The sequence below is a fragment of the Raphanus sativus genome, chromosome 6 (genome assembly GCF_000801105.2).
Source record: "Raphanus sativus cultivar WK10039 chromosome 6, ASM80110v3, whole genome shotgun sequence".
Taxonomy (NCBI): domain Eukaryota; kingdom Viridiplantae; phylum Streptophyta; class Magnoliopsida; order Brassicales; family Brassicaceae; genus Raphanus; species Raphanus sativus.
In genome coordinates this window covers 33,775,686-33,796,054 of record NC_079516.1, presented here as the reverse complement: position 1 = coordinate 33,796,054, position 20,369 = coordinate 33,775,686, and the positions used below count along the sequence as shown (strand labels likewise).

At 32.9% G+C, this 20,369-nt stretch overlaps 3 protein-coding genes and 1 long non-coding RNA gene across 4 annotated transcripts; 3 read left to right on the top strand and 1 right to left on the bottom strand.

Moving 5' to 3' along the window:
• Window positions 1-765: 765 nt before the first annotated feature.
• Window positions 766-1,177, top strand: LOC130496489 (uncharacterized). Its single transcript, XR_008935627.1, has 3 exons — window positions 766-863; window positions 944-1,068; window positions 1,140-1,177. It is a non-coding gene; the product is annotated as an uncharacterized LOC130496489 (long non-coding RNA).
• An 11-nt stretch (window positions 1,178-1,188) lies between these two features.
• On the top strand, window positions 1,189-2,532 carry LOC130496488 (uncharacterized). Its single transcript, XM_056988571.1, has 6 exons — window positions 1,189-1,224; window positions 1,309-1,444; window positions 1,527-1,705; window positions 1,820-1,931; window positions 2,013-2,189; window positions 2,270-2,532. The coding sequence occupies exons 3-6, from the start codon at window positions 1,620-1,622 to the stop codon at window positions 2,429-2,431; spliced, it is 537 nt and encodes a 178-aa protein (XP_056844551.1). The 5' UTR covers window positions 1,189-1,224; window positions 1,309-1,444; window positions 1,527-1,619; the 3' UTR covers window positions 2,432-2,532.
• A 5,312-nt stretch (window positions 2,533-7,844) lies between these two features.
• On the bottom strand, window positions 7,845-8,447 carry LOC108845101 (F-box protein At2g35280-like). The gene has a single exon (XM_018618368.2). It carries the CDS (start codon window positions 8,445-8,447, stop codon window positions 7,845-7,847), a length of 603 nt encoding a protein of 200 aa, XP_018473870.2.
• A 1,067-nt stretch (window positions 8,448-9,514) lies between these two features.
• On the top strand, window positions 9,515-17,751 carry LOC130495780 (uncharacterized). Its single transcript, XM_056987290.1, has 15 exons — window positions 9,515-9,621; window positions 9,706-9,829; window positions 11,355-11,454; window positions 12,109-12,186; window positions 12,319-12,396; window positions 12,490-12,669; window positions 12,757-13,144; window positions 13,303-14,234; window positions 14,361-14,910; window positions 15,148-15,803; window positions 15,880-16,832; window positions 16,947-16,953; window positions 17,035-17,507; window positions 17,616-17,620; window positions 17,703-17,751. The coding sequence occupies exons 1-15, from the start codon at window positions 9,515-9,517 to the stop codon at window positions 17,749-17,751; spliced, it is 4,680 nt and encodes a 1,559-aa protein (XP_056843270.1).
• The last annotated feature ends 2,618 nt before the right edge of the window (window positions 17,752-20,369 follow it).

Below are 20,369 nucleotides of genomic sequence, written 5' to 3'. Positions count from 1 at the left end.
TTTATTAGGTTTCCTGTAATCATTAGTCATTTAATTTACATACCTTATTATATCCAATTACTTGCGCAAGTCTCGCAAGTAATATTTCTTGCGTCGTTAATACTCTACACCATCAAAGGACTATATATAGAGTACAAAGTGGCCTTGAAGCAACTCAACCATTCTTCTATTTTGAAACAAAAATGGCGATGCTCGCAAAGTCAAAAAATATAGTATCTTTGGTCCGAGAATTAAAACCCCGTAAAGATACGTCCCGTATTGAAGTTAGGATTATTCGGTTGTGGAAGAACTACAACAAAGAATCAGGAAACACTATTGAAATGGTTTTTGCTGATAGAGAAGTAAGTGAAGAACACACAGTTTTATGTTAAGATTTTGTTTATTGTTTAATACTATTATTATTTTGACTGGTATTCAGGGGACAAGAATTCATGCTTCAGTTGGAGAACAACTCATCAAAAAATATGGTGAAAGGCTACATGAGGGAGATGCAATTGTCGTCCAGTTGTTCAAGGTCTTCGATGCAATTGGTGAATATCGTACAACTCCACATCTGTACAAAATTGGTTTCTATCCAACCACTTTTGTTGGAAAAGCTTTAGATTTTCCAACTGAAATTCCTGAAAAGAATTTTGCCGATTTTACCGATATTCTGGAAGGAAAGATTGATAACAGCTGCTTAGTTGGTGAGTCATTTTAGCACACAATTAATGCTCTGTCATGTTATGTTACTTTTGTTCTTATTTTTTTAATGTAATAAATTTAGATATAATTGGACAAATCGTCAACTTTGGGTCGCTGGAAAACAAAAGCATTAAAGGCAAAGATAACATGAGGCTTTTGATCGAGCTACGTGACCATAGGTAAGCTGAAATTTCAATTATTATTTGTTATATTTGACAAAGTTAAAAAACTCTACATTTTATCTACGTTTTCGTTTCAGTAATGTCAAGATCATGTGTACTCTGTGGGGTGGTTATGCTAAACAAGTATACGACTACAGTATGAGTAACATGTCCATTATGATAATTTGTATTATCAGGTTCTGTTCCATTAAAGAGTGGAAAGGTATGTAATGTGATTTCTTAAGGTTTCTAATTATTACTCGCAGACAATATAATATGATGAATGTTCTCCAGGGGTTTACTCCATATCTAGCGGGTTTAATTCCACCCAAATTTCGCTAAACCCAACGTGTTCATTGGTTGATGAGTTTAAATTGTGGTACGTAATAAAAAATTCAAGTTTTTTTAAAATATGTTATTAAATTGGACTCTAAAGTAAAATTATGTCTTTTTATCTATGTAGTCTTCCTGATGATTCACTTGCTATTACAAACAAGGATAGTAGCCAATGGAGTGTTGCTAGTGCTACATCTGTTCGTGCCCGGTTTTTTGTTCTTAATGAGAGGCTAACAATAAGAGATATCGTTGACAGTACTCTGGTTAGACGTACACTATTTTTTTTTTATTAAATGTAAATTATTAATTTTAATAATCCTACTAACATGCTGTTGTCTTGAGTAGGTTGGAACTTTTGTCACCTTGGGGACTATTGAAAACATAGATACTGAGCGTGGTTGGCAATATCTAAGTTGCAAATACCACAACAAAAAAGTTATGCCTACAACCAATGTTGATGATGACAACCGTCCCTTGTTCTACTGTAATACATGTGATAAAGAACACATTGATGTCATTCCGAGGTATTTCATTGAACGCGTACATAATTAAGTATTCTGGTTTTTGTTATATGATGTATAATTATGGTGTACGTTATCCAGTAATTACTAAATATTAAACTTTTATTGGTAACTCAGGTTTAAATTAATTGTCCACGTTAAAGATGATACCGGTGAGGCAAACTTTCTTTTGTTTGATGGCAATGCTCAAGTGCTTGTGCGTCGTTCTGCCGCTGAACTCTATGATGAGGTACCGTCAAATTTAAATAAAAGAGGAAATTATTACTATATGTATAAATTATCATCCTCACTTTTCCCTTTTTACTTGTAGAATCTAGATGAAGACTTGTTACCAGAAGCTGTTAGCGACCTTTTTGGCAAGAGAATCCTTTTTGAGGTTTCAGTGGATGCTGATAACATCAAAGGAAAGAGCTCTCATTATGTTGTTCGAATTGCTACTGCTGATCGTGAACTGATTGAGGAATTTGCTGCTTTGCCAGTTAAACAGGTATTGTTTTCATTCGTCTGTATAGTTCAGCTAATTCTTACATTATCGTAATACTGATCGGTTAAACTTTTTCCTTCTAGGTCCTAATGCTGCAGTCTTCAGATGATATTTCTTCTGGTTCAGGTGGTTTATCAGGAACTCCATTGTCTAAAAGAAAAAGCCAAGATGAACAACAGAGTAGCCTAGAGGATCAACATTCCGTGAACAAGAAACTTTTTCTAAAGAAAGTCAAGGGAGAGTAACATAGCTAATGTTACCGATACCTAATCAGACGTATCTTTCTACTATCGTGGCTTTGTTTTTCTTTTTATTTTTTATGAAACTGTTTTACGAATATTGCATTATATCATTGAGGTTCTTACTATTTTTTATGAAACTGTTTTACTATTCATGGTTTAATATTTAGTTAGTACGAGATTCAACTTGAAGATTGAAGATTTACAACGCTATTAAAATATGAAATTTTTGAACTTTTGTATGAATTAATAATGCTATACACGGTTGTTTCAATCTAAGTATCCATTGTTTACACGGATGTGATCATATAAATGTTTGATGTGAATTATATTTTGCGGTTGATTACATTTGCATATACATGCGTTCAAAAGAAATTTAATCGATTGACATTCATAAAGGTTTAAGAAAAACTTGAACCGGTTTAGTGTGTTCATTTTTTCTCAATATGAAATCTCCACATGAGTTATATCGCCCTTACTACAAAATAAAGCTCAAATAGTAAAAATGAGAAATGACAAAAATTAATTTTGATAAAATTTGATGGGGTCCAGTTGTCATGTGAAAAGTCACGACCCTTCGATTCTCCTTCTTCTATATAAACTGTACACTGGCCGAGAAACTTCCCAAATCTATCATTTCTCTTCTTCGTAAGCTTTTGTCTCGCCAACTATTACTCAAGTGAGTTCTCTTTCTCTTTAGGGTTTCGTTTACTGTCTATGATAAACGATAGATCGATTTTTAAATATAGTGGTTTTGCATTAGGTTTTGTAGCCATCATTTCTATTTACCATTATATTTCGTTATTTATTTTTCGATTATAGGATGTATATATCGTTGGTAATCAATATGAAAAACAGTAGATCGATTCACAAAGAGAAAGGAATTTAGATAGGTTTTGTAGCCACGATATACAGATTTCTTCTCTAGATTATCTATGTTGATCTTGCTAGGGTTATTATAATCGCTATTTGAATCGGTGAAAAATTGGAAAACACATCCGGTTTATTTGTTATAGTATTTTTTGAATTTTGGATTAGCAAGTAATCAAATGGTTATTATTGGCTGTTTCATTTCTCATCCTTTTATTTTTCTAACCCGTACTCTTTAAACCTAACATGCAGATCAAGATTTATATCATGGCAGGAAACAAGGATCTCAAAATGAAGGCTCCAATGGTGGAAGACTATGGTTCAAGCGTTGAAGAGGCATTCAAGAAAGGGCGTTTGGAGACAACTCAGCATTACCGAGCCAAGCTGTTCATGTACAAGCAACTCCAACAGGGTCTCATGAAGAAACATGATGCAGAGCTTGAGGTCGAAAGGGTTGCAGGGAAATTGGAACTCATTGAAGAACTCTTCAATGAGTCTGCATTCACCGAACTCAAGGAGAAGTTGGAGTCTGATCTTGTGCTTGCTACGGCCAAGGTGGCTGATGTGGAGGTCCCGTTTATTGATTGGTACAAGTTGGGTGAACCACAGATGTTTGACTAATCTGTGCGGTTCCTCAATCTGTCCAATTTAAAAACTTTTTATGTTGTTTTAATATTATGTTTAAATATTTCTGAACTTATTTACTGGTTTGTTAAACCATTTTTCCCATCTTTATGGTGGGAAATTAAACTTAAGTACTTATTTATAAATAACCTATTCCGTTTTATATTGTTTGTGTTTGTTTTGCATATATTACTTGTTGGATAGTCTGTTTTCAGTAGAGTTTAGTATAGGTTATTTTTATAGTTAGAAGAATATATATCATTTTAATCATGACTTACCCATAGAAAGGATAAAGATAAGCGTGAATAGTTAGATATAGTAGTTGGACACATTGCTGCAGACTTTCACATTTCTCAAGATTTTTAAGCCAATTAAACTTAATAATTTGATATATTATGAAGTTGATAATTGATTAGAATATATATTCTTGACATACTATAAAATAGAAATTGGTTAATTATAAGTTTCCGTTTTTAACATATCAAATTTTTAGTTGCATTCGAATGAAAGATTTAATTGTCTTTAGGAAGCCTTCGATAATTGATTATTTTGTCATAATCATAAGTTAATAAATTTTGAGATATTAGAATATAATGCGAACTATAAATACAAAGCTTTCATAGCAATTTTTGTTATCTCAAGTTTCCAGAATCTAGGTGATTGTATTGTCAAATATGCAATCGAGTTATTGTAATGATGATCTTTTTGATATTTTTGAACTTTATCTGCAGACATGGTGAAAGACTTTGACATGTCAGTATGGACAATTTTCAAGAGTTATTAATATTTTCCAAATTAAATCGCATGCAAAAAAATAGAAACCTATGTACCTAAATTTGACAGCCAAAAATTTTAAAATCCTTTTACATCAAAATTATTATATCCTTGATCATTTCTTCTTTAATTCAAATATTACATTGTTCTTTTAATAGTGTCTAACTATATATAAGGAAATATTTCATCTTTGTAAGGAATATCTTTTTTTTGTCAACTGTAAGGAATATCTATATATAAGGAAATTATAGTTTGATTGGACAAATCAAATATAATCCATTCAGTTTCAACCAAGATTTCCATTCGCACCCTGTGGTTTTGTTTAAATATGATTATTATTTTGTACTCCAAATATCTCAAGTTTATTAAATATCTTTTTCTGTGTATAATAAATTAAACTTGCTTTTTTTACAAAAAATGCATTAAATAAATATTGAAGTAAAATCTAATTGAATGACTCTTAAAAGGGCAATGGAAATGCATTTTATGGGAATCGGTGATCTTTCAATAAACATATTGTTTACTTTATCATTATCTTACCAAACCTAATATCTTTCTTCTTCTCCGACGTTTTCTCTACAATATTCTCTTCACCTGCACCTATTCTTTGGTAAGATTTTATTTTCTATCTTATGTTATGAACACATGTAGATCAGCAGTTACTTATTCAGGAATCGAATCATGTTTTATTAGAATCATAATAGAAGTTCATATGTTGGTTCTAGAATACATTAAAATGATCCAAATAGGTTACTTGTTACTATAGTTAGAAGAATATATATCATTACAATGATATAATAAGGATTGGGATTTAGTTCACCCTTTTAAACAATTCTATAAATTTGCGGATCTGACTAAATAAATTTGTTTACTTGTTACTTTAGTTTTGTCTTTTATTACATCTGAATATGTCTGACCTTTATGTTAATCCAACATGATTCGGTACATATGCAAGACAAGATCTCTCCATGGCTTTCAACAGCGACCTAAATCTAAATATACCGACGGCTGAAGAACACGGTCGCAAAGACCTTGAGGCAGCTTTCAACAATGCAATGATTGCCACTAGGGAGCGCTACCGAGGCCTGCTGTTTGTGTATCAGAACCGATTGGAACAAATCATAGCAAGGCATGATGAAGAGCGTGAAGTGTATCGCATTCTAGGTAAGTTAGAGTTACTCAAGGAACTCTTCAATCTGGCGGCTATGACGAAGGAGAAGAAGTTACTTGAGAACCAACTTGTGCTCGCAAAGGAGAAGATGGAGAGTATTAAGATTCCTGAAGTTGATTGGATCAGATTGGGTGAGCCACAAATGTCTGATTAAAGAATTTGCTTCAATAATCTTCCATGTTTCCAATGTTTAAGGTCATGTGATCTTTTGGCTACTTATTTCGGTTTTTATCATCTGGTTCTGTTATCCAGTTTATCGAATTATCTTATTCTGTTGAACTAAACTTATTGTTCATTTTGCTAAATTTATTTTTCATGGACATGGATCATTGGAATATTTCAAATATGGTTTAGCCTCTTATGCAATTATTAAAAAGTTACTTTACTTTCGATGTATTTATAGGATGGATTCGGTTTGGTTGGTTTTGTTTCGATGTCCTTTAAGATTTTTTAGAGGATTGATGATCAGTTATACTTGGTGTAATGATAAAAAGTTCTACAACTTCACATTAGTATGCTATTTTTGTAGTTATAGAATTAATTATACAACACATGAAAAACATTAGTGGAATTATATTTACATGAATTTGTTACGATATTTGATAAAGTAAAAACAATCTTTTTAGTTTTCTTCAATATACAGAAGAAATACGAAAACTAATTGGAATATTGTATCGTTTTTAACTGGGTGGTACTAGAATGTTTTTCAAGGTCCTTTGATTGTATTAAATAGTCTAATGTGATGGTCAACTTATGAAGGTCAATTTTAAACGGAACAATAAGAATCGGATTGTCAATTTTAAACTATCACTTAATGCGAAGTAAATTTGATCTGGGTCTTAAATATACAAGAGGCCCTTCAAAATATTCTTTTCAATGTTACTAATTACTTAATGCGAAGTAAATTTGAACTGGGTCTTAAATATACAATAGGGCCTTCAAAACTGAAAACCCTAAGGTCCCATTAGTGTAAACCTAACTCTATAAATCAAGAAATTGCAAATCCTTAATCAAACGTAGCAATACTTGTTTCTTAGCTTAACATGCAGCCGGGCAAGTATAGTTGGTCAATTTCTACACAGGTTTGCTCTCTCTCTCTCGAGATCCAAACATTAATGCTGAATATTACTTTTGATAATTTAAGGATTTATGCTTTATTTTCTGTTAGGAACTATGCACATTTGATCAAACTTCACAGTCTTCGTATTGTTATGTAAGTGATTTTTATTTATCACATAAAATATTTACATGACCTTTTACGTTTGGAGTACTTCTAGGGAATAACATGTGGTATTATATTTTGCAGGTTTACGAAAAAGTAGAGAATCATACAGAGATTGAATTCCATCATAGACATCGATATCACAATATCATGACATTTATACACAGAGACCAATATTCATTCGAAATCAACGAAGACCAAGATAAATCCAAGTTTGTGTATTGGATGGAGAATAACAAACAAATACCTCAGGTAGTAAATGTGAAGTCTGCATTTGACGGTGGTGTTTGTAACTTTGTTTGGGATTCAAAAGCTAAATCATGGGCACCAAATATCCAGATTTGAAGTTTGCTACTATATTAAGACCTAATTTGTACAATTTATTGAATAATTGGTAACATTTTATTTTATTTTAGAAAAAAATTGGAGATTTCTAAGTATATAATTAGAGATACAACATCGGTAATATTTGGTTCCACCTCCTCTAATATCCATAAGATTATTGATTTGTCGTTTACAAAGAAGGTGAATAACTTGACCTCTATATTATGTACTTGAAATATTTTGAGTGTTTAAAATAAAAGGAAAAATAGTTGTTATCAATTAATATGATATGAATTTTGGAGATTGTGTCGACCTTCAAATAAAACAAACAAAGTAGCAACTTAGAAAATTGAACGAAATATATAAATAATCATGTAAAAACATAAGTACTTTTACATGCGTTTATAGATAATATCAGATGAAAACTTGAATCTTTAGTTGTTTTTACTCATAGCAAACTCAACAAATTGATTAAGCCTTTCATAGTAGTAACCATGGTTGCATACTCGACCACGTCTTTTCCTTGAGCGGCAACCACAGAGTGTCTCAAGGTTGGCACGAGCTATATAGTAGCCTTGGTTCATGAAGTACGGGATATCAGTCAGAGATTTCTTGACTCTTTCCCAGCATTGATCGGAGGTTGAACGATTTTCCTTCCATCCCAGTTTATCCAAATACTTCTGACCTTTATGAAATCGTTCTACAGCAAGCAGTGACAAACCATAAAGATACGTACCGTCTATATAACCTCCATCCGATGATTGGCGTAAATGATATAGGCCTGCCTGCTCGTCTTCCTTTACGAACAATTGAAGAATGCCCTCAATATAGTGTGCCTCAGGGTTCCCACTCTCCAAGCATAGTTCCTTGAACTCTAAGTGTTTAGACAGCATTTCGGTTGGTTGGGCAGCAAAATATGACAAGGAAATGTTTCTGAAGTAGTTGGTGCGATATGAGTTGGAGTGATCGTCATTTGAGGACGCAGAATCATCGATGGATATGATGTCATAATTGTTTACCGATGCATCTTCTCCCATCTTCAAAGTAGTGTCTTTCTTCTCGGGAAGTATATTTTTTAATTAAGGTATTGTTTAGAAACAATTGATAATGAGAATGTTGTGAAAGTAATGTAGGAAGTTGTAGGATAGTTATAAAGAATAATTTTATTTCTTACATGATGTGATTGAACGTGCCAAGAATGCTGTTTACGTGGAAGGAAAAAAATGGTTACCAAGTTGTTATTACCAAGGATGCTAGAAGTACGTGCTAAAAAAGGAGAAGGGACACCACATGCAGAAGGGTCTACACCTTCTAGGCTAAAAGGCTGTGGTAATTGTATTGTCATTTAATAACATGATATTGTCGTTGATTTTCTTGGCATGCACCAATAGTTAGCATCAAAATAAGTTATGTTAGTAATAAAAAATGTAGAAAGTAAAACATCAATTAGACCAATAATAGTAACCATAATATATTTATGTAGTTCTATAAATTTGCTTATTTAAATTAAGCTGTCAATTTAGGAAATGCAGTAATGGTTGTGATAGAAATAAATTTAGGAAGGCATATATTTTATGCCATTAACTATAATAAATGTTTCAAAATTACTTCACCATTACTCCTCGCCAGTCTCATATGTATAAGAATATTTTGTTGCTCAAGGAAAATATTTACTTGACTTATTTATTTCATATATGCTCTTATAAGTATGAAATTAGTTTATATGCTCGACCCTTGTGTAGATCATATTGAGCACAAAGAGGTTATAATATCCACTATATTTATTCTCTGTTATTAAGTTTTATAAACTCCATGAATTTTCATATTGCTTTTTTGTATACAGCGAAATGGCAGTGACAACCATGAAGAAATCCATATCTGAAATGATTGAATCAAATTCGGTAAATATTTCGTCCTTTTGATAAATTGACAAAATGTATTTTTGTATAAGGCAAAAGTAATTCTCAGCATCTAATTTTTTTTAATATGATTTGCATTTCAATGTTGGTTCATAGTCTGGAAAGTTTATGGTTGTTGCTAAAATCGAGACCATTGATTTGGAGAAACATGGTATTACACGGCCTGCAAAATTTGCACAAGAAAAATGGATAGACTGTTAAATGGTATTGAGGGAGTCAATCAAAATATTCACCAGAATCCTCAATACAATTGCAAAAGATGTGGAAAGGATTTTGATTATGGTATTAACTGGTAAGTTTATAGTTTTAAATCTTCATACTGGTATACTCTTAATTTGTTATAAGTTCATATACTAATTAGCTTTTATATCTTTAGTTACCACTTGGTTGTACGTGTTAGCGATGAATCAAATGTTGAAGCCAAGTTTGTGCTTTTCAACAATATCGCGGAGAAGCTAATTAGAAGACCTGCGTTTCAGTTGGTCGAAGAGGCTCCTCAGGTATTTGCTTAATTTTTAATAGGGGGATTAAAGAATATATTATTTCGATACTTTACATCGTAAATGAATACTTATGTTTTATAGGAAAATCCACATTTTGTACCACAATCTCTAACTGAATTGATTGGGAGGAAAATTTTATTTATGCTAACAATCGAATCTAATGGTCAAAAAGAACAAAATTCAGCATATGTTGTTGATTCAGTTGTTGACAATGCAGAAATAATCGAACTCTTTCATCCACATGTAAGTTTTGTTTTTACTCTTATATAAACTATTTTTAGTATAGTTACATTTTCTAACAAAATTATTTATTTATGCAGCCACATGTTGTCATATTTCATGATTATGACTCGAATGACGAGTGAGTATTAAAAGAATCATTGCTAATACAAAATGAAGGAAGAAAGTTGAAGTCATTATGCACTTGAAAGTACAAGCGTTTACGCAATTATTTGTTATTGGCATTATTTTAAACAATTTCATTATGTTTTCCATTATTTTCCTTGTGCGTTTTTGTTTTTTAACAATGAATAATAAATTGTTTTAATATAATTGGTTTATAAAACAACTACTATACCACTTTGGGAGAGATCATAGCACATTTAATCTTTAAAATTTTTTCAAAAGAATAACCCAATCAGTTGCAATTTAGATCCCAAAAATAATTTTATATCTAAGGTGAAAAATATGGGGGTTCTATATATGGTAAACTTACAGAAACAATCATTTACAATAAATGTACACAGCTAACAACAGATGATTCGTCCAATCAAAAGAAATATCAACTGTTTTCCGAAAAAATATCATATTCACCTACGCAAGGAATATAAACACGGTAAGAAATTAATACCAACTTTAGAATTGGCAACAATTGATTTTGCATATATTTCAAATGATTGTAAAACCTAATGGTCTTCAATCTATCTTTATTATATTGATTAAATATGTCGTCTTCTGAATTCCATAGTCTTCATTTTCTGTTAAACTATATAAGTTTGTTGAAGCCTTTTTTCTAACTGCATTCGGAAAATTCTATAGCTAGAGTCCTGTTCTTACAAAAGACACAAGCAATATCTGAAAAGTCTGACGCATGAAGAGAAGTAATCCACTGGGAACAGACAGTGGGAAGAAACCACCGAAGATTAAAAAAATTGGTATGTTTTCCTTAAAATAAATATAAATCTTTATGAATATATTATAATTTTCGTACAACCGTGTATATATAACTGAGTATATGTAACCGATTCGTATTGAAAATTTATACAAAGAAAATAAAATTCTCTAAAACAAATATATTTCATAAGAATTTGGTAGACATTTTTAAGTGACACACTTTTATTAATGATTGTTTTTGCTGCCACACTTTGATAACATAGGTATCAATGACAAAGAGAATACTCCAACGAGGAATGTAACACAAAAGTCATCCATCACAAACGTTTCACCAGAAACAACAATCAATCCTTTTAGAACCCCCTTTCATAATGTTACAAATCAAGTGTTTCGACCCATTAATCCACAGCCATCGGAGCCTAAACCTGGATTAACACAGCAAGCTAGAAAAGCGAGAAAGGAAATACTGAATAACAAAAGAACAATAGGCCTTACTACCACAAATAGAGGTTACTCTCTTCTCGGTTTGATTTTGCGGACGTTGATTTTTGTTAATCTGCCAAAGAACAAAACATTTCTGACCATGATCTACGTTAAATTAAACAGTGACATGGATTTTCAAGCCAACAAAGCCATCAGTTGTACCAAATATCGGTAATACTTTCTTTTCCAGTGCTACTTATGCAAACATTTCTCGATATTGCATTTCTTATTTTCAAAGGTTATTGTACTTACGTCTGCAGGTTCCTGTACTTCAACCCAAACTTCACTAAATCTCTCAAATGGCAGTGGCTCTGTAACCAACATGGACCCATCGAGTATAGAAACCGGTAACTAATCACGGCCGATAACATAAGTTATTTTTGAAGTAGTATTATTTTAAATTAATAGTAAAGACAATAGTAATAATGTACTCTGATTGAGAGAAAGTTTCTTATAATAAAAAAATGTTATCTTTTAGCTTCAATTGGTAATCAAAAATATATTATCGGGAGTACCAACATTTGCTTCAGGAAACGTAAGATAATTGGATCACCTCCATCGGTGAATTCAAAAACTAAACAAAAGAAAGGTAACAACGGGGTTTATATAATAATGAAGGCATATATATTGTATGGTACTATATCTAAAGTGCGATTAAACTTATATTTTTCCAAAAACAGCAAGGCCAGGTTCGAACATTACAGGACCATCGAGTTCTGGTCTTCCACCATTGTTTGAAACAGATTCAAATCCTGAAGGTATTACTGACCCTGTTTTAATCCTAATAATATGATGATCCTCCAGCAATTTAAATGTTGTAGATGTTTACCAATTTCAGGAAATTCTAACATACTTACATTCGTTTACATGTTTAAATCAATCTTTTCCAGCTACTCAGTGTCCAAACCAAAACAAAACAAATGAATTCATTCCTCCACCAAGGTTCATCGTACAGGACCATCCTGAAGGTATAAAGTCTTTTCCATCTATATACTTAGACATTTATTTATATTCATTGATGATATTCGATTTTATATGTTGTGATTTACTTTTTCACGCAGCTTATAATAATCGATATGAAATGGAGAGTGAGTCTGAAAATGAAGATGAATATGACGACAATCAGACTTACAGTGGCTATCCTGGTGGAGAGTCTTTGATAAACCCATCACCACAACATATCCCACAACAAGAAAATCATACCGTTACTTCATCTATTACTATAGGGTTACAAAAAAACGGTGATGACTTCAAAATTGTACAATCTCTTGATAATAAATAACAATTTATTAGTTATTTTTATCCTAATGAGAGCATTTTTTATATAGGTTATTACGACGAAGGGGATCCAGTTTGGAATTGTAGGTTTTGTCAAGCATACATGTGGTATGGTGAAAGAATTGGAAAACGCCGTCGTAGCAAGAAACCTGTCTTCTCAATGTGTTGTAAACATGGAAAAGTTGTGCTTCCTCGCCTCGCGAATCCTCCAATGGAGTTAATGTATTTGTTATGCAAAGGAGACGAATTAAGTAAACATTATCGAGAGTTTATACGAGCTTACAATATGATGTTCTCTTTCACATCACTTGGGGGGAAGATAGATCATTCTATTAACAATGGTCGTGGACCATTTGTTTTTCGAATGTCCGGTGAGAACTATCATCGTATTGGTGATATAGTTCCCGAGCCTGGACAAGCTCCAAAATTCTCCCAGCTGTATATCATTGATACTTTAAATGAGATAAAAAAATAGACTTGACGCTTATGCCGGGTAATTTTGTAGACTTTCTGAACTTATTATGACTATATTTTAGGAATTTGCAAGTTTGTCTACAATTTTTGAACTTATTTTTGATTCTTAATATACTGGACAGGTCGGACGGAGCTAGCGCTAAGAAACTAAGAGAACCACTTGTTCTTCTTCTGCAGAATATGTTAGATCAGTATAATCCTCATGTTAAGGCTTTTAGATCTGCAAGAGATAGGTTCGACGTGGAAGGATCAACAGGTTATAGGATGAGGTTGATTGAAAGTCGGCAATCTGATGGACGGACCCATAATCTGCCCACTGCAAATGAAGTTGCTGCTTTGATACCTGGAGATTTTGTTTTAAATATGGAGCCCCGAGATATTGTTCTAGAGAGTACAAGTGGAAAGTTGCAAAGGATAAGTGAATTACATCCGGCGTATTTGCCTCTGCAGTATCCACTATTGTTTCCATATGGAGAGGATGGTTTTCGATTAAATATTCCAATTGGTTTTGAAGACACGGCTGGGAGAAAACGCAAAAATGTAACTATGCGTGAATACTTTGCATTTCGCATTTTAGAGAGGAAGGGGGAAGCACCCACGATTACGAGATCCGGAAGATTGTTTCATCAGTTCCTTGTGGACGCCTACACAATGATAGAATCGAGTAGACTGCGTTACTTATGGCTGAATCAGAAAAAACTCCGGTCAGTTAGTTATGATGCAATCCAGAAGACAGCTGCAAAAGGCGGAGCTAAGATGGCTGAGCAAGGGAGCCGAATTTTCATCCCAGCAACTTTCACCGGAGGAAAACGTTATATGAAGCAGCATTACTACGATGCCATGGCTTTGTGCAAGTACTATGGATTTCCAGATCTTTTCATCACTTTTACGTGCAATCCAAAATGGCCTGAAGTTACAAGGTATCTGAAAAAATATAACCTTACCACCGAAGACAGACCTGAAATTTTGTGTAGAGTTTTCAAGATGAAACTCGATAATCTTATTGAGTTTTTGACAAACAAGGACGGCTCCTTATTTGACCCAGTTTCTGCAGGTAAATCTCCTAACAAATTTGTAACATTAATGCCGGTGTTTTTTTATTTGTTTTTCAAGGAACTACTTTAGATAGTATTTTCATCAGTTAAAATGTCTGTTCTTGTTTTCTTTTCTGTTTTGTCAGTAATGTACACGATTGAGTTTCAGAAAAGAGGAATGCCACACGCTCATATTCTCGTCTTCATGCAAAATGGAGCCAAATTTCCAACAGCTGATCATATAGACACTATTATATCGGCTGAGATACCTGACAAGACGGTAGATCCAGACCTGTATGCAATCGTTGGGGATTGTATGATGCATGGTCCTTGCGGTCCAGCAAAGAAGGATAATGTATGTATGGTTAACGGTAAATGCTCTAAGATGTTTCCGAAACGACTGAACATCAGGACATCGATTGACGCAAATGGATTTCCAGCTTACATGCGTCGTATTGATGGTAGGTTCATTGAGAAAAATGGAATCAGATTAGACAATGGATATGTTGTACCTTACAATAGAAACCTCATGCTTAGATATCACGCGCATATGAATGTCGAGTGGTGCATCCAAACGCGTGCTGTTAAGTATCTTTTCAAATATATCCATAAGGGACCTGATTATGCTTCAGCTGCAATGGATAAAGAAGATGAAGATGGCGTCATCGACGAAATCAAAACATATTACGACTGCAGGTATTATTATATTTATTATTATTACTTAGTTTCTATGTGTGCATGAACCGAAAATAACTGCATAATCTATTAAAGTATATCCTTAGACAAATATATATACTATCGTATAGAATAGTAATAAAACATTGTTTTTACAATTAAATTATTACATTATTTAAAATTAAATACTACTTTCTTTTACATTTTAAGGTCTACGATTGTTGTTTCTAATTTATGTTTATCGTATTTCTATATTAGATATATAACTGCATGCGAGTCATCGTGGCGGGTTCTTGCTTTTCCTACACATTTTCGTACTACTTCTGTAGAGAAACTTGGATTTCATCTCCCTGATCAGGAGCTGGTGTTTTTTGATGAAGATGAACCTATTGAGAGTATCCTCAAGAAAAAATCTGTCAACCAATCCATGTTTCTGGCGTGGTTCATAGCAAATCAAAAATATCCAGAGGCAAGAGATTTGACATATGCCGAATTTCCAACAAAATTTGTTTGGAAAGCAAGTATGAGAGAATGGGTACCACGTAAACGAGGCTTTGCGATAGGGAGGATTGCACATATTAATCCAGCACAAGATGAGCTATATTTCTTAAGAGTAATGCTAAATTGGGTAAGAGGGCCGAAATCGTACGAGGATATAAGAACCGTTGATGGTGTTGTATATTCTACATACGAAGATGCTTGCTATGCTTTGGGTTTGATGGATGATGACAAGGAATACATAGAAGCTATCAAAGATTGTAGTGATAATAGTTCTGGCACGTATGCGAGGAAGCTTTTTTCGAGAATGTTGGTATCCAAAACATTATCTCAGCCTCATGTTGTGTGGGAAGCTACTTGGGAGTATCTAACCGACGATATTCTCTACAAGAAACGACGACAAACTGGAAATCTCGGTGAGATTTTTTCTTATTAAACGAAATATGTTTTAAATCAGGTCTCTCTTATGTAATTAATTTTTCAAATTTTCAGAGTTGAACTTGACCATAGATCATATCAAAAACATTGCTCTAACCGAGATTCAAAATCATTTGCTTAGCAATGGTCGTAGCCTCCAGAAATGGCCCCTAATGCCAAAGCCAGATGATTTTGGTTGTTACAACGGCAATCGCCTTATAGATGATGAGCTTAAGTATGTTGTGGAAGATCAGCTAAAGGAAAATGAAAGACTTATGGCGATGATAACAGATGAGCAAAGAGGGGTTTACAACGAGATTTTGGATGCAGTTTTAAATGATAGCGGTGGAGTGTTCTTTCTTTATGGTTATGGAGGCACATGTAAAACCTTCGTATATAGAGCACTCTCATCAGCAATCCGATCTAGATGTATGATTGTTCTAAATACCGCATCCAGTGGAATTGCTGCATTATTGTTGGAAGGAGGTAGAACCGCACATTCCAGGTTTGGTATTCCGATAGATGCCGACGAGTTTACTACTTGCAAGAAAATGGAGCCAGGATCAGATCGTGCAGAATTAGTTAAAGCAGCAAAGCTCATTGTATGGGATGAGGCGCCTATGATGAGCAGACACTGTTTCGAGACTTTGGATCGTTCTATGCGTGATATTATAAGATCTTCTGAAGACAAACCTTTTGGAGGTAAAGTAGTTGTTTTCGGTGGAGATTTCAGACAGATTTTACCGGTCATACCTGGAGGTGGTAGAGCAGAGACTGTTTTGCAAGCTCTTAATTCGTCATATCTTTGGGAGCACTGCAAAGTTCTGAAGCTAACAAAAAACATGAGATTGCTCGCTGGGCTTACTGATGATGCAGCAAAAGACCTTCAATCCTTCTCAAAATGGATTTTGGATGTTGGAGATGGAAAAATAAATTTGCCAAACGACGGTCAGGTTGACATTGACATTCCTTCTGATCTGTTGATCAAAAATATTGGAGAAGATCCGATTCAAACTATTGCAAAGGAGGTTTATGGACAAGCTTTTCAAACCTCAGAAGATAAGGATTTGTATAGACATCGAGCCATTCTCACACCCACAAATGATGAAGTTGATAAAATAAATGATTACATGCTTTCGCAGTTGCCAGGTAACATTTGATTCTGTTTACTCTTATGTTCGACTAACTTTTTACATTATTCTAGAGTAAAGGATTTACACGTGCTTTCAGGTGAATACAAGGTTTACCTTAGCTCTGACAGTATAATCCCATCCGATGTTGATGTAGAAAAAAATGTTACCTATCCAACAGAGTTTTTGAACAGTGTTAGAGTGGCAGGAATGCCTAGACATAATTTGAAGCTGAAGGTTGGTGCTCCTATTATGTGTCTCCGTAACTTGGATTTGGTAGATGGCTTATGCAATGGTACTAGGCTAATTGTTACTCAGTTGCTCCCACATGTTATAGAAGGTAGAATTATAACTGGAAACAGTACTGCTGGAGACAAAGTCTGGATTCCTAGAATGTATGTCAGTCTACCTGACACAAAATTTCCCTTCAGAATGCGTCGAAGACAGTTTCCCGTTACACTGGCTTTCGCGATGACCATCAACAAAAGTCAAGGTCAAACACTAGAAAGTGTTGGTTTGTTTTTGCCTAGGCCAGTGTTCTCACATGGTCAGCTCTACGTTGCACTTTCAAGAGTTAAGTCGAGATCTGGATTAAAAATCCTAATAACTGGTAAAGAAAGGAAGGCCGAGACAAAAACATTGAATGTTGTCTACAAACAAGTTTTTCAAAATATTCCGTAGGAAGGGTACGTGATTGTTACCAGTTTTTTCCAATATCTTTTTTAAAATATATAAATTGTTACAATTGTTTTTTTTTTGTATTGGCAGATGGGTGGTGATGACTACGAAGATCGATACTATTTCATTCTCGGAATAAAGTGTTCTCACTATTTTGATCATGGTATGTTAATTTAATATTGTGCCCGGAGAAGATAAAATTTACAAATTTGTAAATCTTTCAAATTATACAAAAATACCCGTCCAATTTCTTACAAAATGATTTTTTTTTCAGGTCTCTCCTTGAAGTTGTTTTCTTTATCGAGAATTGTACTGAATACTTTATACAATTTATGGATAATATTTTCAAATTTATTATCTTCTCTTTTAATGTGTCTACATACATTTTACGCCTCAAATTCATGCATACAAAAATTTTCACCTAAAAAACTCATCATAGCATATATACCATCCAATTCTAATTACTGATAATGTTAAAATATGTAGTCATCTCTAAATATATACTATTAATTATCGATTTCGAAATAAAAAATTGATGCCTAAACAAAATATTTTTTCCGAACATTGCAATTATACATATACACAATAACAACCTCTTGAGGCCCAAGTTACTTTGTTCCATCTCCTCCTTTTAAAATATTGACTACCATCATATACACTCAGCCTAATGCTTTATTCCAAAATAGGTGGTCTTATGATATATAATCCGTTACTTCCAACCCCGACCAGTATTTTGACCATATTTTGAAATTGTACATTGCCCGCACAGGGTGCGGACCGGTCACCTAGTATATAGTAAAACCGGTATTTAATTGTTGTATATAGTACTTGATATATTGCAGGGTTGTTATTAAGAATTGAATATACCCTTTGTTATAAAACAAATCAATTAGAATAAAGAGGGTTAGTTAGGAGTGTATCACATTCACATCAACGTAAATTAGCAGACGACATGGTCAAATAACCAAGAGATTTAGTGGACAAATTGAATATTGTAAATGTTAGTTTCCATAAAAACTAATCGGTTACGTTTAAAACAATAATAATATATAATGTGTGAAATTAATGATTGTAAATCCAGTAGCGTAAGATTGTAGTTATTGAAAAAATAAAAAGATATTTCAAATACTTAGTCAGAAACATACATTAATATATAAAATTGGAAAAAAAATTTCTAGCTACACGAAATTTACACTAATACGGTGGAAACCATCCAAAATATCAAAATGTGTCAACAACTACACGAAGTTGGTGTTAATACATGCCACATGTACGAAGTAAATGATAATATGTTAGCAACATCACAATCGAGTCTATTGATCTTAAGCTAAGTTAATGGGGGCAATCCGTAATTTATGAAACTTGATAAATTTAATTGATTTTATTAATAAACTTAATAATTATTAAACTTAATAAAATTACTAATTTATTAAACTTAATAAACTTAACAAAAATAATAGTTTTTAACTTGATAAAATTATTAAACTTAATAAAATTACAAATTATTAAACTTAATATACATAATAATTTTTTAACTTCATAAAATTATTAAACTTATTAAATTTATTAAACTTAATAAGTTTATTAAACTTAATAAGTTTATTAAACTTAATAAGTTTATAAAACTTAATAAATTTAATAAACTTGATTGATTTTATTAATAAACTCAATAATTATTTAAACTTAATAAAATTATAATTTATTAAACTTAAGGAAAGTTTTTAACAGATTTATTCAATTTATTAAATTTATTAAACTTTTTCCTGAAGTTTAATAAATTATAATTTTATTAAGTTTAAATAATTATTAAGTTTATTAATAAAATCAATCAAGTTTATTAAATTTAAGTTTAATAATATATTGAAAAAGGAAAAACGTTTAATAGATTTATTAAATTTATTAAAAATATTTCCTGAAGTTTAATAAATTATAATTTCATTAAGTTTAAATAATTATTAAGTTTATTTATAAAATCAATCAAGTTTATTAAATTTATTAATTCATTCTTCGGCAAATTATAGACATAGTCAGACAGTTTCTGTTCCTTGAAATCTTCTAGAACCCACATACGTAACTGAAGGGTTTCGCCAGCAGAATTTGTCTTGACACCACCTAATTTACCCTTATAGTTTATCAAAAACTCATCAAAGCATTCTTTTTCTTCAATGATCTTGAATTTCTCAGACTGAAAGTAAATCCACACCTTCCTAATATAGTCATCTATGATAGACAGAAAATACTGCTTCCTAGAGATCGATAAGTGAACATTGGGAGAGCCCCAAAGGTCAGAATACACGTACCTGAGCACCTCATTGGTGTTGTGCTTACCTACGCTGAAACTGAGTCTTTTGTTTTTGCCCATGACACAGCTCTCGCAGAACTCCATGTCACTTATCTTTTTCTTATCCAATATATCTTTCTCCACTAGTACTTTCAGATTCTTCATGCTCGTGTGAGCAAGACGACTGTGCCACAATGCCGTATCATCCTTGGATATAGCTGCGTATGCTGATGATGGTAGAGTACCTCCATCTAACAAGTAAAGACTCCCACACAATGTGCCCTGCAATGACAACTTGCCATTCTTGTAGAACCGAGTCTTTCCTCCACTCCCTTCTTGTTTAAAACCCTGCACATCAAGTGAGCATACATAGATAAGGTTCCTCCTAGGATTAGGTACATACCTAACGTTGGAGAGACGATTGACTGTTCTTCCTTCTGACTTGATGCAGATGGAACTGACTCCTTGAACAGACA

Bases quoted from the DNA above. Each gene is read 5' to 3' on its own strand.
- LOC130496488 (XM_056988571.1), top strand. From the start codon at position 1,620: ATGCCTACAACCAATGTTGATGATGACAACCGTCCCTTGTTCTACTGT. The intron at 1,932-2,012 runs GTACCGTCAAAT...TTTTACTTGTAG, and splicing joins CCGCTGAACTCTATGATGAG to AATCTAGATGAAGACTTGTT. The intron at 2,190-2,269 runs GTATTGTTTTCA...TTTTCCTTCTAG, and splicing joins CTGCTTTGCCAGTTAAACAG to GTCCTAATGCTGCAGTCTTC.
- LOC108845101 (XM_018618368.2), bottom strand. From the start codon at position 8,447: ATGGGAGAAGATGCATCGGTAAACAATTATGACATCATATCCATCGAT.
- LOC130495780 (XM_056987290.1), top strand. From the start codon at position 9,515: ATGGATAGACTGTTAAATGGTATTGAGGGAGTCAATCAAAATATTCAC. The intron at 12,187-12,318 runs GTATTACTGACC...AATCTTTTCCAG, and splicing joins AACAGATTCAAATCCTGAAG to CTACTCAGTGTCCAAACCAA. The intron at 12,670-12,756 runs GTGATGACTTCA...TTTTTTATATAG, and splicing joins TATAGGGTTACAAAAAAACG to GTTATTACGACGAAGGGGAT.